Source organism: Anabrus simplex, chromosome 1, assembly GCF_040414725.1.
Source record: "Anabrus simplex isolate iqAnaSimp1 chromosome 1, ASM4041472v1, whole genome shotgun sequence".
Taxonomy (NCBI): Eukaryota; Metazoa; Arthropoda; class Insecta; order Orthoptera; family Tettigoniidae; genus Anabrus; species Anabrus simplex.
In genome coordinates, this window is record NC_090265.1 from 718,886,708 (window position 1) to 718,909,467 (window position 22,760).

A 22,760-nucleotide genomic window follows, 5' to 3' on the forward strand; every position below is an offset into this window, starting at 1 on the left:
TTAAAGACATAATATGGAACAAGAAAATACCAAAAAAATGTAAGAGAGTCATATATGAAACTTATTACGTACCAATCCTGACCTATGGTTGCGAAACATGGACCACGAGAAACAAAGATGTTAGTAGAATCCAGGCAGCAGAAATGAAATTTGTCCGTAGCATGATCGGCAAAACACGGAGGGACAGAGTCCGTAATGAGGAAATCCGCAAGCAGGCTCAAGTTGTAAGACAGCAGGACAAAATAACAGTGCAGTGACTGAGATGGTATGGACATATGCGACGCATGGGTGATAACAGATTACCCAAAAAAAAATGTATGATCTAAAACTTGAAGACAAAAGACCAAGAGGGCGACCAAGACTCAGGTACAAGGACATGGTGAAGATTGACATTCAACAGAGAGGACATACTTTGGAAAGCATTGAAGAAGGAGAGAAGTTCAGGGACCGCACCTGGTGGAGAAGCCTCGTTTGCCGACCCATCGCTTAAGATGGAACGACGTGGGATATGTATGTATGTATGTATGTATGAAATTATATGAGGGCTGTAAATAAAGTGGTGGCAATATTGAAAGAATGCAATATTTCATGAACTAGCAAGTACAATTGCATTATGTTCCTTCAATGTAGTCATTACCTTTTGCCAAATGGTGGGAAGCCGTAGGAGACTGTTGGCAAGGCATTCTCTGTTGATAACAGCGACAGAGCACCCTACTGCATGGAGTACGAATGCCACATCAGGAAATCGGTGGCCTCGGAGGGGTTACTTCAACTTCGGAAACAGGTTGGTCACAAGGACTCGTGTCTGGTGAGTACAGAGGGTGTTTCAAGAACTCCGAATGTCACCGTTGCAATAAGAGCTTGACATTGTTTGCAACATGGTGTGCGTTGTCATGCAACACAATGGGGTGATTGTCTCGCAATAAACGTGGACATTTGCGCCACATAGCCGGATGCAGATGTTGCTCCAGAAATCGGCAACAGTAGTTACTGTTGATGGTTTGTCCCACAAGCACAGCACGTGTAAGAGTACCACCCTTGTAGACGTATGCCACAATCAGCATAAGCTTCACCTGACTGGATTCCTGTGGATGTAGCGAACCTGGGTGATGTCATTCATTCAAATTATTTCATTCAGGCTCGTAGGCTCGTGCCCACATCTCGTCAGTGGCAACAGTACGGTACATTGCAGAAATGCATCTCCTTCGTTGCAGTATCTGTCCTGGTGGATGGCAGCCAGTGCATACCAGTGCCATTTCTGTACATCAGTGAACTGATGTGGAACCCAACAGGAGGACGTAATTTTCCTCATGTTAAGACATTTCATCAGTATGTGCGACACCGTTTGATGACTGAGACATTCTCTATGGATAATTCCCGGACAGTCCATCGATGGTCTACAGAAATGAGACCACTCACGATGTCAATCTGATATTGAGGAATGGACGGCCGACCTCTGCGGTGGAAATCGCAGTCTCATTCCGACCCGCACGAAACGACGCCTTGACCCATCGTGCAACCATCCTATACAGTAATGCATTCTCGCCACAGGCTTCATAACATTCTGATGTATTTTTGCCATGGACAACCTTAATTTTAATCCGCGAACGCTGGTCATATTGTGAAAACATGTTTTAAAGAGGTGAAATCGACACTCTTCACTTCAACGCCAGACAGCAACTACACTCCCGACTGGATACCCATCAAATGCACACTACACATCGACAACAGCGCCACCTAACTGCTCTCATGCCCGATCTCCTGCGAGTGTCTGGACTATGTTGCCACTACTTTATTTACAGCCCTCGTGTGTGTATATATATCTTTATTTTTCTCTATATCACACCAGATCTTGCTACCATGTATTCAGTGAAACAGATATGTGTCATCACGTTGGAAGAGTGTCTAGTGAGAGATCAGACTAATGAATGCTACTGAAAGGCATCAGCCCTTTTAGATGTTAAAAGCGTGGCAATCTGCATGACTGACTGAAGTCGCCTTGTAATCTTTTGCGCAGCATTATTGCAGTGTATTTCTCAAGCTCTCTTTAAATGACAATGGCTATATCACCTGTAAAAAAAAAATCACACAGTGGAAGGAATTACAACAAAATCTTGGTCACTTAGACCCTTATTTGCCAATGTGAGTAACATCTTTTATCTTGGTTTAAAGCTAAGAAAACCAGGATAACAGTTACAATTGTATTCACCAACAACATTATTTTGGTTTAAAATTTTACTGGAGAAAAGTTGGCCAGTAAAACAGGAAATCTAAGATAATAGCCTTTCGAGATGGCAGCTCCTAGACAGCTGGAATATTTAACTGCAAGAGAAAATCACAGTGACGAGGAATATAACCAAGATTATGCAATAAAACACCCTAGATGGATAAAAAGAACTGCTACACTCTTTGAGGACTACAATGACACTGATTTTGAAACACACTTCAGGTTATCTAAAGCTTTGACAGTATCATCCATAAATGACCACAACCTGGAATTCCCAACACATAGGTAGGCCTACGATGAATTCTTGACTATAGCTTATATATTGAACAGTACATGACTTTATAATGAAGAATTAAGGAACACAGCCTTATTTTTTGAGTGAAATATACAATGTGTAAGCTATAATTTGTTTTCTTATTCTCTATGATGTTAATGCTTTCTGCCACCTAATTAGATAACAACTCACTCCCTAGGAAAGTCATATTAGGCTTTTTTCTTTGTTTCTGCTCAATAACTGACAAATTATTTACATACCCCGATTGGAATTAAAAAAATTGTTTACATTTCGATAGTGGTGGCAGCACATAGTCATTTGTTTTCTGTGTGTCAGTATGAAAAATTTAAGGTTCAAGTTCAGACTGACACGAAACTTGGTTTTGGTAAACCGAGATAATAAATTCTGTGGTGAACACAAGTGAGTTATCCGAGATAATGAATGGAACCAATATCTGTGATTTAACCCAATGAGCAGTACTGCCATCTATTTACTGCAGTGTTGTGCGCGGCCCAATGGAGTATTGCCGCCTATTTACGTTCTCGAAGTTCGCGCCTGAACAGTACAGCCATCTATTCACGCTTCATGTTGAATGTTTGAAACTGTTTCCTGACATCGAGCTGGCGGGTTTTTAGAACAATGTTGGGGGCATTTGACATGTTCAGAGAACTTTATTTTGTGTTTTATCAGATTTCGTATGCTCTGTGATGAAATACTGTCCCAGCATCTGTAGTGACGGGACCTAACTTCTTACAAGATTGTGTTACAAATGACGACAACACCCGGGAACTGTCTTTTGTTGTTGTTTACTGTGAGTGCTTTGCACAACTATTCCTTGGCAATACACATTATTTTTCTTTTCCCTCACCTCTGGTTTCCGTAGAAACAAACACTCTCTGATAGTAAACAAATACACGTGGTAAAGGTGAGATCGAGTCGAGGATGTGGGCATACTCCGCAAGATATAAGTAATCTAATCTTTAATTAGGCCTATAATAAACTATTTCAGAGAGAAATTCTGAACTATATTCTATCCCTTCCAAAATATCTATATTGATGAGAGCCTAGTTGCTTGGTAAGGTCTTCTAAAATGGAAACAATACATTCCACATCAAAGCGACACAGGTTTGGTATAAAAGAGTTTATGCTTTGCGACCGTGAAACTGGGTTTATCCTTTATTTTATTGTTTATACTGGATAGGATACGGAAATTGAATACGATGAAAAACTCGGAGTGTCTGGGTCAGTTGCCAAAACTCTGACAACACCTCACATTGGCAAAGGCCACAACCTGTATGCCAACAACTGGTACACAAGCCCAAATCTTTTTGAATACCTACACAAGGAAAATTCTGGAGCTTGTGGCACAGTCAGAAAAAACAGAAAAGGGATGCCAGACTTCACAAAGAAAATTCAAAAGGGAGAATGTATTTCATGAAACACCAATGATATGATGGTGCAAAGATGGCATGACAAAAGGGATGTTACCATGCTTAACCCAACATCGGTCGACCTTAGTAACGTCACGTCATCGGTTGACGTGTTAATGAAAAAGAAGTTTCCGTCTTTCTTATGTATATCAATCGGAAATTATCTTGCTAGGAAGTTTCTATTTTTATTCTTTTGTCACCTTATGGAGCACTTTAATTTATTTTTATCACATTTGGCCCCAAAACCCAAAGTAACGTAAGTCATAATGCCTTATTATGCCATATTTGGCCGGCTTCCTTGGCATGAACTGTCTAAATGCACATCTACCACGAAATGGTTCAAGCATTCAGAAATGCTGTAGCTGTTCACACATCTTGCTACGAAACCTTCAAACACATTTCTGATCGGGGCTAGTCTATCAATTGCTTTCCTTGTCAACCTTGTCCGTGCATCATCAAAACGAAGACCTCGCAACAGTAACAGAAATCTTCGGTAACTCATTGTAAGTCAAAAATATTCTGGAGCAGTCCCATCCTTATCCTATAAATCCTCCACAATATGGTGCGACGATTTTTGCACGCCTGCTAAAATACAAGAGACTTGGAACTGCCCTTATTTCATCAGGATTTGTATCTATAAAATCACGTTTCCTGCTGTAGTTACTTCGAATTTTATGAAGGCAATCGTTTGTATACGCTGTAATGTCTTCAATCACTTCGTCAGGGAAAAATATTTTCCATGCATCAAGAACAGTGCTAGCGTTTTCTACAATTTCTCCTTTGACTCCCGGTGGATGAATAACTATATGTCTGCGCTTCCTACGTACTTGTTGGCGGACTGCATGAGCATGCCAAACGGTCAGTTGGACCTCACCGATATACTCCACTCGAGGTTCTGTTACTTCCTGCTCATCACCGGCAGATTGTTCACTTCCACTCCATGGTCACTGCTATTTGACTGTTCTGCGTCTGAATGAACTGAATCATCTAACGCTTGAGATGAGCCTATTTCAGTGTCATTATCAGATTCTTCCAACAGCCACTGGATTACCTGAGCATCTGAACGATCCATAGTTCCTAATTAATTCTACATGTAACTTCACGTGCACTGATATAGAAAACAATGAACTCAAAAAATCTAATCGAATTCTTCTAATTCAATAATCACGACACAACATTACTTAGAATTCAAACGAACACCATCGATCGAGGTGTTAGCGCAGCGCTCACGACTTCACAAATAAGTAGTCTAGGTCACTCTGATGACAACTTGGCAGCCGTTAACAGCACTATTCGATTGTTGACATATCATTACATGTTACAAACTTCATATCACCGGTCAGTTAGATAGCAGCACACGTCGGCAGAACAAAAGAAAAGCAAGTAGTGGCCAGATAAAATCTTTTGTTAGCGCTGCGCTCCCCCCTCGACCGATCTTGGGTTAAAGGAGTTTGGCTTGCTAGAGTCCCATGAATGCCACATATTCCAAAAATTGTATAGCTGAGAGGTTAAAAATAGGGTACAGTTCTTACAGAACAAAGGGTCACTGAGGTTTTGGTGTCAAGTTCAAATATCTATGCAGTATGCCAACATGTCCAACTGTTGTATAGATAGAATCAAGGTGCATTGTTGGGCTGCAATTTTATGGGGAACGTTGCGTTCAGTAGATTGAGGTTCTGTAACTTGTTTAACAAGTACTATGTTCATTCTTAGTCTATGTCGTTGCTGATACATGCTAGTTTTTTAGGATCCTTGTTGAGGCATATCATGCTATGTGTGACATATTGAAATTAAAGAAAGTAGGTTGATAGAGCTCCCCTCTTCATACTTGCATTTACGCTCAGGTAAATTCAAAAATCTGAGAAAAGGAAGTAGGAATTTGAATAACTGATAGAGAGTGCCTGCTAAATGGTTTGTGTGCTATAGAGTGTGTGTTACTTACGTGTGGACTGGATATGTTCTTGAGTATAGTTGGGAGCGTGCTGCACACTGTTGCGTGTACGTTGTGTGGCTGTCGTAGTGTTCAGATTGAGAGGTGGTGGGGAAGGGGAAGGGGAAGCATTCTGTGGAGGGGGTGGGGTGGAGTGGGGTGTGTCAAATCCCTGTCACTCCATGTGAGATTTTTAATTACCTATCTTACTGGTCATATCGAAAAGTACTACATAACAAAAGTTATAGAGAATACAATTTCCGATTATTTTTGTCTTATTCAGTTTTACCGTACTGACTATAATGATATTGGTGGTGATGGTGACTAAATTGTGAAGATGATCGCTTGAATAATAACACAAGAGGGAGTCGTGAAAGAAAGGACGACTCACTTTACATTAGATGCTCTAATATCACAGAATTGGAAGAAAACTAACTGTGAAGGCCTGCAATATAGAAAGTTCATAAAATTGATCAACAATCAATTGTTTGTTGTGATGTGCCTTGTGTATTCTGCTGCCATTTATCTCCGATAGATGGGAGGCCAGCGCGCTGCCGCCTGAGCCACAGAGGCTCCCTGCTCACAATGTTGTACAGTGAATAAACCCTGTATAAGTGTTGTATATTTTTCTTACTATTACGCGAGGTATACACATTGTATTACTATACAGCATGTATACACTCCTTCCCAGTCGTAGGAATCTCTTCCTGCAGTTCACTGATGTATTTCGCATGTTCACCGCCTTTATGATCGCTTCTGCTGGTTATCTACGAGCAAAACTTTGCGGAAACTCGCACATTAGCATGGCATATCAAAAAGGCAGTGGCAACACAAAGTGAGACAGCTGGGAATTGGCTTCAATCAATCAATCAATCAATCAATCGATCGATCAATCAATCAATCAATCAATCAATCAATCAATCAATCAATCAATCAATCAATCAATCAATCAATCAATCAATCAATCAATCAATCAAATCACTACTGATCTGCATTTAGGGCAGTCGCCCAGATGGCAGTTTCCCTATCTGTTGTTTTCCTAGCCTTTTCTTAAATGATCGCAAAGAAATTGGAAATTTATTGAACATCTCCCTTTGTAAGTTATTCCAATCCTTAACTCCCTTTCCTATAAACGAATATTTGCCCCAATTTGTCCTCTTGAATTCCAGCTTGCTTGTGTAATGAACACCACGAAAGAAATGGAAAAGCTTAAGAAAAGATAAAGAGCTCCTAACTGAGATAGTACAGAAAACATAGGCAATTGTAATTGAATTGGTGAGCTGAAAAGGGTACACATTCCAAAATCCTTACTTTTCAGGAGAAAGGAAAAACTGTTTTGTACCTAAAAGAAAGGTTTGATCAAAAAAGTTTCTATTAGGCATTTATACATCATATATCTGGGTATTCAACTACAAAAAGTATGCAAATCATATTACGTATGGTTTTCAAGTTATACCATTTTTTATGTCAAGAAATATGTTCCTTTTTATACTCAAATATGAGAAAGATCTTTGTAGAGGCAGATAATGATAAACTCACAATTTCAAAAGTCTATTAAGCAGTAACACATTATCACACAAAAATACACCCAACCATCATTTCTTTTATAGTTTTTCATTGTCATTTCGTCTCTTTAAGTGTTTTACTTTACGAAGATGTCTAACCTCCATAACCTTTAATGGTGTATGTCTTCTATGTTTAAAATATCGTGAATATCATCAACATTATCGTCCATTCCTTCAATGTATGTTCAATGTTAAATGGATAAGTTGAATATTTCACCACGATTATATTACTGTAGACGAAAATAAACTGCTCACTCATTTCTTTTTCCGCTACTCGCTGCTATACAACGCTTATGTAAGGGTCCTGGTCTGTATTTAGCAATTCAATGAATAACTATAACAGATGTATACAAAGGAGGCTTATACACGGTTTATTAGTAACGAATTTCACATAAACGATGTATAAACCTTGTATAAAAGTTATACACCGTTTATTAGTAAGACGGTTGTCTTGTCCGAGTTCGTTATTTCATGGTTATTGTTTTACACTTGCGTTTGTTGTTGGAGTTGTTACAGTTATTGTCACTGATTCGTTACATTTACTGTATTTTTGTTATTCCTCCATAATTGACGTAACGGTTATACCGCCGTGACTTGGTCAACACAGCCTCGTCTGTGGAAACAGGTTTGTTCATCCCACGAAGGTGAGGTTGGCATTTGGGCAGGAGAGGTTATGTCATCATCATCATCATCCTTCCAAGTATTGGGCCTGGGCCTGGGCCATGTGGCCCGTTACGGTCTTGCATTTTCTTTTCATCGCTTTATTGGACGTCCTATAGATCTCTGTCCTCTTGGCTGATAGCGTATAGTCTTCCAGATTCCATCCTTTGAACGTGACGTTTCCAGTTTTCTTGATAATCATAGATGTAATTGATTACTGGTTTCGCATTCAGTCCCTTAAGCACATCTTCATTTCTTATACGATCCCATTTTGTATAGCCTGCTGTTCTGCGCATGAACGTCATTTCACGTGCTGTAATTCTGGTTTTGTTTATATAGAACAATTAAAGAAAGAGATTGAGTATTGACACACACATGAATAAAATGAAAGCTAGTTGCAGACCGGTTCAATCTGTCTGAATTGTATGCTAATAAGAACAGTAAACTGTAAGAGTAGAAAGAATAGTTCTTAATAGGAAAACAACAAGGCGAGTGTTGTATCAAAACGTTGATATATCTGTTTTGATATAAAATACTGCACTAATTGTAAGTTGCAGGTTTCATGATGTCAAATCGGATGGAGAACCGTTATATCGAAAGATCCGGCAGTATAGTCATGCAGATCTAAACCGGGTGGAATCCCGACGGGTCTGGAAAATGTGTTAACATGAGCAAATGATAATATTCCAAAGACCAGGATGATTGGACTGTATCTTCAATAACTCACCAATAAGATGAGTTCAAAAACTTGTCCTTTTTCTATTCTATTAAGTTGTACATTGTGTAGATGTAGATTTTCTTTCACGGTTATGAGTATAACATGTCATATGCTAATACAACTTGAGCGACGCTACAAATTCATCTCTAAGCATCTTACAGTATTCGTGGAGCGCACTAATTCTCCTAAATAGTGTCATGATTGGAATTCTAATTGGTAAAATGCCAATTTCACCTGGTTTCGAATGCACAATCATGGGTTGTAATACGGCAATTTTACTAGGAGTTAACTGATCGTTCCTGTAATACGGTCTTCCCAATTAATTTAATATGCCAATCTAGTTGTGAATAAGTCTTATTGGAATAATTAGAATGTGTTTATTGTGTTATCAAGGTTGGAAGTTTTCCTTGTAAATCAATATTTCATATAACACGACTGAGTCTTCATGAAGGAAATATTTTATTGGACCGCGTTGATATACATGGTAGCGTTCACATGTGTTTGGAATTGAAATAGTTCTCTTCGGCAATTATGAGCTTGTATATTTGCTAGTTGCTTTACGTCGCACCGACACAGATAGGTATTATGGCGACGATGGGACAGGGAAGGGCTAAGAGTGGAAAGGATGCGGCCGTGGCCTTAATTAAGGTACAGCCCCAGCATTTGCCTGGTGTGAAAATGGGAAACCACGGAAAACCATTTTCAGGGCTGCCGACAGTGGGGTTTGAACCTACTATCTCCCGAATACTGGATACTGTCCGCACTTAAGCGACTGCAGCTATCGAGCTCGGTCTTGTATATTTGAATGAAACATTTTGAATAGGCATGATGCGTATATGAGTGATGACTGAATGTTAGGGTCGTCGAAGTAATTGATAATGATATTGTGCACGATGGCTGTTCTTTTATTTGACATTTCTTTTGATTATTTACTCGTGGTTAGCTGCAGAACTTAGTTTGTGTGTCCGTGATTGATTTTCTTTTAGGTTCCACGGCGTTGCACGTATTTATGTAGTGAACACTCAAGTTGTCAGTTAGAGTTTGTTGATTTATGCTACGATTGCAATACTATATTAGTGGAATATTTACCCATAATGGAAATAGATAAACGAATAAATATTTTCTTTATTTTTCTGTGGCAGATAAAATAAGTAATTGAAACAATTGTAATGAATTGTATATGTAAGCCTTCAGCAATTTCCATGTTGACAATAATAATTTATCTGCTTGTATTTAACATTAACCCTTATCACTCATGCGGCGGGCCATGCCCGACAACGAGACTATCCTGCATAGATCCTATGTCGGGCAATGCCTGACATGATTTTCTTCGATATATAACTCCTTTGTCGGGTTACGCGTGTTTGAATTACAAGTACAGTAAGCTACTGCGATCCTTCGACGACAATTTGAAGCCACGTATAGCTATAATCTCTTTGAAATAAGGCTTTGTGCGCATTCTTTGAAGACTATGTGAGTTTGTAATCAGACGTTACTTAGCAACATGGCGTCGTTCGAGCAGCATGAGAAAGAAATAGCCAGACTTTTAGGTGAAAGTGACGATTTCAGTGATTGTGAGAGTGATTTTCAGTTAAGTGGTGAGGAAGATACTGCGGAACGAGACTGTGTTGGTGAGTTGAATGATGAAAATTCTGATAATGAGAAAATTATACTGAATGACAGTGCTGGTACCTCTACTGATGGCTGGAGGAAATACCGTGACACTGACTTGGACTTCAAAAGCCCATTCACAGGTACGTCAGGTTATAAACCACCGCAAGGTTGAGTGAACTTGACCTTTTCCAATTATTCATGACTGATGAGTTATTGTCAGAAATTGTGTGACTAACCGGTATGCTAGTGTAAACATGCAAAAGGTTACGCCCCTCACACGCAAGTATATTAGGAGATTATGGATAGATGTTACTCTTCCTGAATTCAAAGCATTTTTAGGCATAATCCTATATAGCAATGAACAGTAAGCCTGAATTACGATGGGAGACTGTGTTTTGCAGCAATCATTGTAGAAAAAAGCCTGGATTATATCCCGGCGAGTGTTTTGGGAAGTTCCACACAGTGCACTATTACAGACAAAAAGTGACTGTCTGAGATAATTTCAGGTTTGAAAATGCTGAACATTGCACCTGATTACTCTTGTGTACTTGTATTATATTCATTTTGTGTTTGCTTTAGTTGATTTTTATAAATATGCTGTCAATATGTTTGTGCTGTCTCTTATACCTCTCCAAGCAGATTCTTAAATGGAGCTGGAGAGGTAGGAGTGTTCAGAAAAAAAGGAGGGCTAGGGGTTAATATTAGATCGGTTTGCCAACATCGTTTGAATCATAATAATATTGTAGCGCCATATGAACGAGAGAATGATAGCCAACAAAAGTATTTTAATGTATATTTTAAAACTATATTAACTACTATATTCAGCATTTGATATTTATCCATCCATGTTGCAAGATTTTATTTTTCATTATTGTTAATTATATTTTATAGAATTGACATAATTAAAACAGAACAACCTTCCAATTGAAATCGATTCTCAGTATTTTCATTTATAAATTAGGATTTATAGTAGCCTCAAATAGTTATAAGTAACAAATTCTCATGATGGTAATGTTAACGTGCTGATGATTGCCATGAACTGTAACTGGTGCCCAATTGAAACTTCACGCACGCGAGTGGAACTTCATGTATTACCGCTGAGTAATGCCAAGGAACACCTACAATATTTCTTCAAACCCCTGATTATATTTTTGACAAAATACGGTTAGAGTTAACCTTCGAACTTGAACGGTTACAATATGCCTTTTCTATTTCTATGAAAGTCATGACCAGATCCTTTCCATATTCCCAATTCTTTTCCATCTGCTGTCTCATGCTAAAGATTGGGTCCTCTGTAGATCTTCCACTCCTGAAGCAATATTGTTCCTCTTGTAACTTCCTTCAATCTTTCTTCTCATTCTTCTTTCTAATAGCCTTTCCAGTATTTTAACTACCTGCGATATAAGAGTGATTCCTCTACAGTTACCACAAAATTTCTTGTCCCCTTTCTTAAACACTGGTACTATTATCCCTTTTTTTCAGTCTTCTGCTACACATTTGTGTTTCCACATACACTTTAGTAGTCGGTACAAACACTGCATACCAACAGGTCCAGCAGTCTTTATCATTTCCACACTGATTTCGTCCATCCCTATTGCTTTTCCCATCTTCATCTTTCGTACCGCTAACTCCACCTCCAGCATTGTTATATCATCCTCTGTGTTGAGTCCTTACACTGTATTGCTTTTACCTCACATTGCTTCATTCTTGCGTGATTTTATCCTCTCCGCGATTTTATTAATCAAAATATTTTGTGTTGTTTACAAATTAAAGTCTTTGTTGATCGGAATTTTGATAGATATATTCTTTCCTTGACAATGCTTTCGGCACAGGAAGTGTGGTTTCATAACACTCAGTACTGCACGCCCGAGTGTATTGTCAGGTGTCAGCATGTTAATAAACTTAACCATGATAGGTTAATATTGTGTTTGGTCCGTATTGACTGGTCTGAATGTATAATATAACTATTTATAATAGTTTATTTAAATCCGCCTTGATTTAAATAAACTACTATAAATAGTTATATTATACATTCAGGTGTCAGCATGTCGCGCCGTAGCAAAGACAGCTTGAACGATGATGAAATATTTTGAGAATTGTATGCTGATAGTTTATCTGATGTTCCTAGTGATTGTGAAAGTGTAAGTATTAGTGATTGTGAAGTTGTGTGTCCGTCAAATTCAAAATATGTGCGCGGAAGTGAAAGTGCGACATTCAGTTCAGACGAGTCTGTTGACAGCGATAATAATATGAGTGAAGATGCCAGTGATAGTAGTGACAGTAAGGTTAATGGATGGAGAAATAAGGATGAAAACAGAGTCATTGAACCATTTACAGGTCATTTTCATGTCATTTAAAAGTTACATGTATTTATATTTCATCCTACTTCTCATGCTAGGCGTGCTTCTGTTGTAGGTCCACAGGAAAGAATGGAGTAGCACACGCCCGGACAATAATGTGTTAACAATTCCCCATCTTCTTATTTCACTAGCTCTGTGATAACTCTTTCTGTCCTCTTACTTCTCATAAATCCATACAGCATCCTATGGTATTGAAACCTGTACCCTCACTAAGAAAGACTCATCAAGGTTGCAGGCATCCGAGATGAAGTTCCTTAGGTCCACAATTCAAAAAACCAAGTTGAGAAATGATGTGGTTAGGAAGGAAGTTGGGATTGTTACATCATCATTAGATCGGGTCGGCATGTCCAGACTGAGGTGGTTTGGGCATGTAATGAGGATGGAGCCTACAAGGACAGCGTATGTGAACTTGGAGAGACATGTGGCAGGGAAACGGATGGTGGGAAGACCAAGAACCCACTGGATGGACATCGTAAAGATGGACATTGCAGATCGGGGAAGGACACTCGAGGACGTCATTTAACAACAGAACGTTTCTCGATAAGACAGAATGGAAGAGGCTCGCCAACAGTACCTGGGAAACTGGAACTGTAAAATGATGATGATGATGACAGCATCATTTTACTGCCACTTACATCCACTTCCATTTTTTGTGCAAATTCTTTCCAACTCTTCTTCTTTTCTCCTACCACCTTCTTATATCTCCTTTTGCTGCTGAGATACTTCATTTTGCTTTCTTCTGTTTGAACTCGATTCCATTTTCGCCAGGCTGTCTTCTTTACTTTCACCACTTTCCTCACTTCTTCATTCAACCACGGTGTCTCCTTTTCTTTCACTCTTGTAGATGTCCTGCCACAAGCACTCTCTGCTGCACTAACAAAAGCCTTTTTTTTTTTAATTGGCCCACTCCTCTTCTTCATTTTCCACTTCCAGTAACTGGGATTTGTTGCTTCAATCTCTCCTGAAAATTTTCCTGTACATTTTTGTCTTTCAATTTCCATACTTTTATTTTGCTTTCTCTTATCTCTTTTAATTTTACCATTTTTCCCCAACTGTAATTTTGCCACCACAACTCTATGGCCCCCAACAAATGCTTCTCCTGGTAAAGCTGTCACATCCACCAACTTACTGCGATTTGTCCTTTCCACCAAAAAGTAGTCGATTACTGATTTTGTTTTTCTGTCACCCCACCCATATCTCGTAATTTTCCTGCTGTTTTTCTTTTGAAACCAAATATTCCCCACTATAAGTCCATTCCTTTCACATAAGTCCAATAGTTTCTCTCCTTCACGATTTCTTTTTCCTATATCCGTATGATCCAATGACTTCTTCTTTTCCTTGTCTCTCGTTTCCGACTTGTGCATTCAGATCTCCCATAATAACCATTTCCACACCTGAAATTTCTCTTTCTACTTTCTCCAAGAATGCTTCAATATCTTCTTCCCTGTTTCCCATCTGTGGTGCATACCCTTGTATGAAGTCCATCACTTCATTCTTAATCTTCATTATTCTATCACTCACACATTCTACCACTTCAACATACTCCTACAAATGCTTCGAAATGATTAGTCCCACTCCGTTTATTGCCTCTTGGCCACCACTCCAGTATAATGTGTATCCTTTCCACAATTTCTTCCTTCCGTTTAATTTCCATTTCACTTCACTCAGCCCCAACATTTCTACCTTCTCGTTCTCCATGAAATCTACTACTTTCTCCGCCTCTCTTGTCAGGGTCATAAGATTTACTATTCCTATCTTAATGCTGGTTACTGGTCGCCCATTTCTCACAGTTCCCCCAGCACCCTGAGAACTATACGTCGCCTTAAGCAGGGGAAGCCCTAACCTTTTCCGAGGTTGATTTTCTAATATCATATCATATATAGGCTATTATTATGATGGGGTCGCCACTCCCAAAGGCATTTTATACCTACTGCAACTTTATCAATAGAGAAAAGATAGAATCAAAATAATTTAAAATTAAGAATCCAAAATTTTCAAGAAAAACTCAATCCTGGTGGCCTGTAAATGTCACCAAAAACTCACTGATCCAAAGGTTGCTTGTAAGTTAACTTAAAGCATTGTAATATTAAAAAAAAAAAAAAAAAAAAAGTCAATATCATACAGAATATTGTACTTACAGAGTTTTCTTCGGCCGATCTCTTGGTTGCTGTCGAGTCGTCCTTGTCAAGAGTCTCTCCGGCATGTGCTTGCAACCACGTATCATCAGACCACACAGGTTTGGTCGAGCCTTCTTTGATCTTTTGTGGTTTGGCCAGGTTCACTCTGATTGTTCTGCCAAACAGTTCTGAGTCGTTCTGCAACATAGCGAGTTCCATTCTTTTAGACCATTAACGCAAAACAACCCCCACATTCTTGCTACAGGTCCTGAGCTACATTCCCCTATGTTATCTGTGAAGGAAAAATGCCACTTCACAAGCTCCGTTATGCACTGCATGATTAACGTAGGCCTACTGGAAAGACCCAACAGCCATAGCCGGGTTGAAACACCGGATTCCGCGAGATCTCCGAAGTTAAGCAACATTGAGCGTGGTCAAGATTTGGATGGGTTGCCACGCGCTGTTGGTGGAGGATAAGGGAATGGAGGAGTGGAAAGGAACTGGCCACCCTACCGTACGTAAACTCCGGCTCAGGCAAACCTCTGCGGAGGTTCGGACCTGCCTCGGACAGAATACACCCTTACCTTATTGGAAAGAAATGGTCATAGTGATTACTGTTTCAAGAAAAAGTACAACTAGGCAACCATCCTCTCTTCACTAAGCAGAGATATGTTTAAATAACATAATGGTTAGCCCTATTAGCAGCTATTCTCAGAAGTCTGTGTTTGATTCCTGGTACTGCCACATATTTAAGAATGTTAGGAAGCCTGGTACCGTATGTGTCAAAAATGGTACATAAAGCTCTTCTCCATTGGGTGTGTGCCTGAAAAGTGCAGCACCACCTACAGGAAATATGAGGATTCAAGTTCACTTTTACTAGCAGCAAATGGTGACAAGTCGTACGCAATGTGTTGAGTGACACACAGGCGCTTTACTGGTAGAAGAACATCCTTCGGAAGATGAGGTTGTGATCTGGAAGACCTTCGAGGAGGATCACACCCAAACAATTTGGAACTGAACGAGGAAAGTTGGAGGATGATCGATGACATTGCAGACGTTGATGGTGTATCGTAAGGTCAGCGCAAACAACAATTGAACGTGCGGCGTATTGCTTCCAAGACTGTCGCCCATTTGCTGACCCCTTGAGCAGAAGGAACATGGTTTTGCAATGAGTTGAGATCTCCAGGAGTGTGCCGCGATGATCCAACTTTCAGGTCCAGGATCATCATTGGTGATGAGCCTTGGGTCTATAAGTACCACCCACAGACAAACCTCAATGACGCACGCTTGTCAAAGCATACTCATTGTCTCTATGCCCAATTTGTTCAGTTTAATACAAAATTTCATATTGGCTCATTGTAACACTCTACAATGCCATCTGTTGGTGCACTATACAGCTAGTCCAGGAACTTTTTGATCTGACCTTGTATAATATGCAGCTCCAGTCTGGATACATGTAAGAGAAGGCCATCTGACCACAATGAACAGTAAGTATAGATGGGAACATGGCTAATGACCAAAAGTGACCAAAGTTCCTTTACTCTTTCCCGCCCTTAGCGCCCACCTGTTCACTTTGCCTTCCGGTCCTTAGCACCCAAAAGCCCCCGGCTGCATTATCGGCACACATCTGGGATCTATGCAAATTTTTTGTATTTGTTTCGGCAGTGAAATGTTTATAAGGCATTTATGAACACACAGTGCAATCTATGAGGCTTAGGAAATAAAAGTACAGCGGTCATCTGTCTTGACGTTGCCTCGGCAATGGTATTGAACTTCAGCGAGCACAGCTCAGCTGTTTCGATCGTAAATATGGCAGGATTGAATACTGCAGATATTGAAACTGAACTGAATATAGGCGAAAATAGTGACACAGAATCATTGAGCAGGGGTGAAGGTGAATTTTTAGTGAGTGAATAACATATTAAGGAAGATAAATTTAATGTCAACAGTGATATAAGTGAAAACGGATATCGAGTAATTGGACCTGACGGCGATGCTGCAGCAATTCAGGTAACATAAACATTTTTTTTTTTTTTGTTAACTCCGAATGATTATATGGATGATGTTGCACCTGCCCATAATTTAGATAGAGTATTATGAGAAATAGATTATTTTTTACATATGTTAGGAGGAGACTAACTACTCAGTGACATAGTCTATTGCATATATATATATCAATGCAGCATTCAAATAGGCACATTCTGGTAAAATAGATATGGAATGGGAAGACACTTGCTCAGAGGAAATAAAAGGTTATATACATAGGCATAATTCCACTTCTAGAATAATGCGATTATTGGTTTTAGAGGGATTCGGACAACATGGCAATGTGACAAATGCAGCCTACCTCTATGTCGAGTATCACCAGTAGGGGACGGGTGCAGGTTTGACCTTATGATTCTATGAATAGAGAACTGGATGTGATGGGATGTTTTCTAATATTATTGAAAATCTGAATACATTGTGATCAACAGTCTTTATTATATTTAACTTTTTCTGAAACAATGTGCTCTGCTTCAATTTTTCCTAAATAATAGGCTGAAACCTGGGGATAAGCGGAGTAAAAATATGGGCGGAAAAGGGTTGATAAAACAAGAATATTACTTACCTTCAGACGAGAAAGCCTTAATTCCTACGAATGTTCAGTATTCTTTTATGAACACGGAAGAGGATATGGTAGCAGGAACGGAGATGCTTAGAGAAAAAACAGTAACACAGCACACCTTACCATGTTATCAATGGCAGCTGCAGCGTCTTCTGCCGACTCAAACTCCACAAACGCAAAGCCCCGATGCTTTTCTGTCTCATAATCAAGAGGAATCTGGATGTCTAGAATATCTCCAAATGGGATAAATGCTGCATGCAATACTTTCTCGTCCACCTCCTCCGCCAGCCCACCTGCAGGCAGAAACAAGTAAGGAATTTACAACTAGACTACGTGTATTTCTAAAGAACCATTCCCACATTTTCTGCGCATCCAAATTTTACCTCATAGCAACATACATGATTTAGCCAAGTAATATATAGAAAGATAGGAACATGAAAAGAGGATAAAACACAGCGACAGGTCAGCACCGGAAAAGAGACAAATGCAAAGAGGAGAAGAATTCCACCTACTCAATACTTGTTTATTAATATTATAAATACAGGACTGGTTTTGACCCTAGCGGGTCATCCTCAGCTGAACACACATATAACGCATCATGCAACTGCAAACATTACCATATCTAAAAAGGAATATCATGTAACGATAACATGTCAGGTTGTACTTATGAGTACGGCATTCGTCAAATTGGAAATTAAGTATATGTTATCATTTATCCATGTGACATGCGTGAATGCACATCTATGAGAAGTGAATATTTTTGAACTTAAAACTAACTTATAAGTATACATAAAATAAAAACAACATATACGTAAAACACTTTCATGCTTGTAAATGTTTCAGTTTATGGCTAGCACTGTTTCTTGATTCTTCAGTTTCAGTGCTATAATTAAGTCTTATTGTCCGTAACTGTACATTATATTAAAAACTCAATGGCTTGAATTGTGATATGAGTTACACTTTAAAAATACCAATTTCTCATTTAAAAGATTTTTGTCACCATATGTACACGAAGGATAAGAAACACTTTACATCTCTAAAAGGTAAAACATTGAAGTAGTGTAGATTCAGTTAAGGCTTGTACGGAAATGTAGAGATTACAGCTTGCCCTACATAAAATCCTGTTGTTTACATTAAAAGACGAGTCATGATGTCCTGTGCCGTATTAAGTAAAGTAGTATGGCATTAAACCAGATTGGTAGCTCCTTCCCTTTTTGTAGTTGTGTGAGAGTGTAATGATTATTGCTAATGTAGTCCTGAGGTTGTATATGGTTTGGGAGTACGTTGTGTACTGCTCCATTAAAGGATGGTGGCCTTTAACACACATTGAGAGGTTGAAGTCTTGATGTGCGAAGTGTACGATAAGAAGAAGGCCAGAAAAACACATGAAGAGGTAAGAGGCACATGATAAAGATGAAGATGGTAAACTAGAAACACAAGAAAATGAGAGGGAACCCAAAAGCTCAATATAAGGAATGGACGGGTACAAACTAAGTTAATGTAAAAAGACAGGAATGTGAATGGGGACATATTATTACTACAGAATGCACAAATGTGCATTTTTACAATATTCCAGCAGAGATTTTGTTCTCTAGGCATGTACATTTGCTAAAGTGAACATAACACACATATTGCATGGATGCCTCGAGAGAACTTGACCGGATGCATAGTTTATGATGAAAGTTATGTTCTATCAACTGGTTCAAGGCACTTCTCATGTCATTATTTGGTCTAATCCAATTTCAACTGAGCATGGAATCTGTTGATCTGTTGAGTAACAGGAATGTCTCTGAAGCTAGTTCCTACACCAGTCTTGAGTAACATCTTAATCCCAAGCGTTCTTTTAAGGAATCCAGGTTTAAAATTTTCAATAACCTGCAGATCAGATATCATTAGATGCTCCAAGATGAGTTCCAGTCCTTATGACAGCACTGGAAGGACCTAAGCATAAAATAAAGACACGGCCGTGCTTACAGTCTTATGGGTTCCTTGATGGCTTATGATGGCTGCCAAAGATCTCTCCCTAGATGGTTTCTGAAGGAGGTAGCTGAGGGTGGAAGTGTGATGCCCAGATTATTATTCTCATTTAAGGCCATTAGAGACCATGTCAAGTGACTATAAGGCATTTCTGGAGATGTCCTCATTCAGTCCCATGCTCTTGAGGTCCTTCCTTACTTCGGGATTATTCCAGCCAGGGCGACAACATATTTCTAATGTTATAAGTAAGTGGAAATGAATGCAACTCAGAGGAGAGATATGATCATTGCGATGTCCAGGAACCCACCGTCCTGCCCCAAGAAGTACATTTACTCTTATAACCTAATTAAGATAATTGCACGCCATTTTCATTTCTGAAACAGCTACTTGTATTCCTATTGGCCAACATAAAGTGGCACGTACCATCCCGGCATTTTCCTGGAAGGAGTATTGGAAAACCCAGGAAAAATCACTACTCTAAGGATGGCCAGTCAGCACCGGGATTCGAACTTTCTATCTTCGGACATCCGGCTCAGCCGCGTAGTCATGGTGCGCGACTTATGGCTGTGCTGTGAGGTCCAGAAGTAATTTTAGGCTACCAAGAAGTATGTCAAAAATTTCAAAGTAAGATAAGTTCACGATGTAGTTATAAGTCAGAACTAAACTATATGTACCTAGGCCTAATATTTCATTTGGTCCCAACGTACAAGTAAACATGTCTATGGGAGAAGAGTACAAGTCATTTTCTGACTTATACTCGTTTTCCCTAGCAGCCTAGATACTGTATGAAATCAAAACTGTCTTTCCAGTTACAGATTTTAATCCTTACCTGTGAAAAGTTATCTTACTCCCCTTTTCAAATCTCTGACTGCAATTGTAAGCAGAACAAGATATGACCATTTTCGCTATATTCTTTCAGACTGGTGTACTTCACTTATCACATCAACGAAAATACATGTTATTATGTTTGTAACACATTAAAATTGCATTAAAAAAGCCTGGTTTGTCGACAATGAATCCTTGAAATCTCCCAGCTTACGCCGATGGCCCGCGCAATTTACGATAGGTGCCCAACATCAGCTGATTTGTATCTTGGTAAAGGTGAGTTGGTACTGGTGTACCGGTACGCGTCACCTATTCTCGGAATGGAGCAGTGACAACCTGCTCCAGGAGCCTCTTCTCTACCAGTCCTCTGCTACTGTGACAGTGTTGCGATGCGACTCAGTTTGCTGCTACTGGTCCACTGCTGCCTGCTACTGTGATCAAACTGTGACGCTCTTGCGCTGCGACTCGCAACGTCCTGTGCCGGTCCATTGCTGTGACAGTGTTGCGCTGCGACTTGCAGTTTGCTGTACCGGGAAGTGTTTTTACTGCTATTCGCAAACGGTCCAGTGATACAGCCATCATCGTCCTGTACCGTTAGCCAGGTTGCGACAAGAACAGGACAGACACACACCGATACGGTGTTCATTATTTCATGTGAGTGAAAGAAATCCACAGTAATCTACTTCAGCACTAAAACGTTTCTACTACTACTACTACTACTACAATAATAATAATAATAATAATTTATTATTGCAATTATTATTAATGGCTGTTTTTCTTAACATGGTTAAAATATAGTCAAATGCCACTTTTGATACTATAACTAATCATTTAATCTAGCAAATTTGATCAATGAACATTTTAAATTCACAACACTGAATACTTTTTAAAACGTCAGATATTTCAAAATGATCATCGGCAATTTCTAAACAATATTATAGGTCATTCACATATCAGAATCTTAGGGAAGAATTGCACACAAAAGTTCTCATTTTCCGAGTTGGTAAGTAACTGGGTAAAAGTAATCGGATTACTTGTAACGATTACATTTTAAAAAATTACTTGTAGCCTAATTGTTACTTTTTCCAAAAAAGTAATTCTACTGGTAATTTATTTCTTGAAATAAAATTGTGCCGGGCGAAGTAGCTTGATTGGTACAGTGCTGGTCTTCTGTGCCCAACTTGGCGGGTTTGATTCTGCCTTAGTCCAGTGGTATTTGAAGGTGCTCAAATATGTCAGCCTCGTGTCGGCAGATCTACTGGCACATAAAAGAGCTCCTATGGAAAAAAATCTGGCACCTCGACGTCTCCGAAAACCATAAAAACTAGTTAGCGGAACACAAAATCTTGGGGGCTCTAAATATTACTTCCTAATTAGCATTGACGGCCCCTCGTAATCTGCAGGCCTTCGGGCTGAGCAGCGGTCGCTGGGCAGGCCAAAGCCCTTTCAAGGGTTTGGTAATTAGCATCGACCTCTAAGATCTTTTGCTAAAAAAAAAAAAAATTAATGGGACGTAAATGAGTAGGTCTAACATTATCATTAAATAAAATTGTAATCGTTACTTTCTAGTAATTGATATGCATCGCACAGAAGCTGAATCAGGAAAAAAGTAAATTATGATAAAGATAACTTTTCCAGTTCTAATACAGCAGAACCGTAGCTTTACCAGTTGTTGATGAGGTACTTTCTTACCTCTCCAGTACTTGCAAAGACATCATACATATCCCAATTTATTCTTCTTCTTCTTCTTCCACTTTTCCTACACCTGTGGGGTCGCGGGTACAAACTGTATCGCACATGTGGATCTTGCCCTGTTTTACAGCCGGATGCCCTTCGCGATGCCAACCCCATATGGAGGTATGTAATAATTATTGCGTGTTTCTGTGGTGGTTGGGAGTGTTATCTGAATATGAAGAGGAAAGTGTTGGGACAAACACAAACACGCAGTCCCTGGGCCAGAAGAATTAATCTAAGGCGATTAAAATCCCCAACCCGGCCGGGAGTCGAACCCGGGACCCTCTGAACCGAAGGCCTCAACAATGACCATTCAGCCAATGAGTCGGACACTATACCTATTCCAACGATGCTCTTAAAATGAAACTACTACTACTAAAAAAGTTTTCATTCCTCCCCTGAAGGGGGTGGGCGGACCCCTTAGAAGGTAACGCCGTCTCTCAAGTCGGGAGATTTGTAACAGTGAAGGAGATGCTTGGAGAAGGTGAGGCGGTTGGTGGTCATGGCCTATACTAAGAACTTTAGTGCAGGAGAATGGAAAACCACGGAAAAGAATTCTCAGGACAGCTGACGGTTGGGGCCAGCCGTGAGGTCCAGCCCTGTCCCATCTCCCGAATGCAGAGGCGTAGACCCACGGTAGAGCTGTGGCCACCCCTCCTCTGTTCGGTCGACCGGTCGGAGTGCAGAGCTGTTGGACCACAGGCCAGCCGTGGCCACTTATGGG

At 39.7% G+C, this 22,760-nt stretch overlaps 1 protein-coding gene across 3 annotated transcripts in view; it reads right to left on the bottom strand.

Moving 5' to 3' along the window:
* Positions 1 to 22,760, bottom strand: part of cyp33 (cyclophilin-33) — a 44,059-nt gene that overhangs the window by 17,062 nt on the left and 4,237 nt on the right. For all 3 annotated transcript variants that reach the window (XM_067136052.2, XM_067136050.2, XM_067136051.2), the window contains 2 exons: positions 17,624 to 17,793; positions 14,917 to 15,093 (listed from right to left, as the gene is read on the bottom strand). In XM_067136052.2, the coding sequence (XP_066992153.1) occupies positions 14,917 to 15,093; positions 17,624 to 17,793 (347 nt within the window). The remainder of the gene's footprint in view (positions 1 to 14,916; positions 15,094 to 17,623; positions 17,794 to 22,760) is intronic.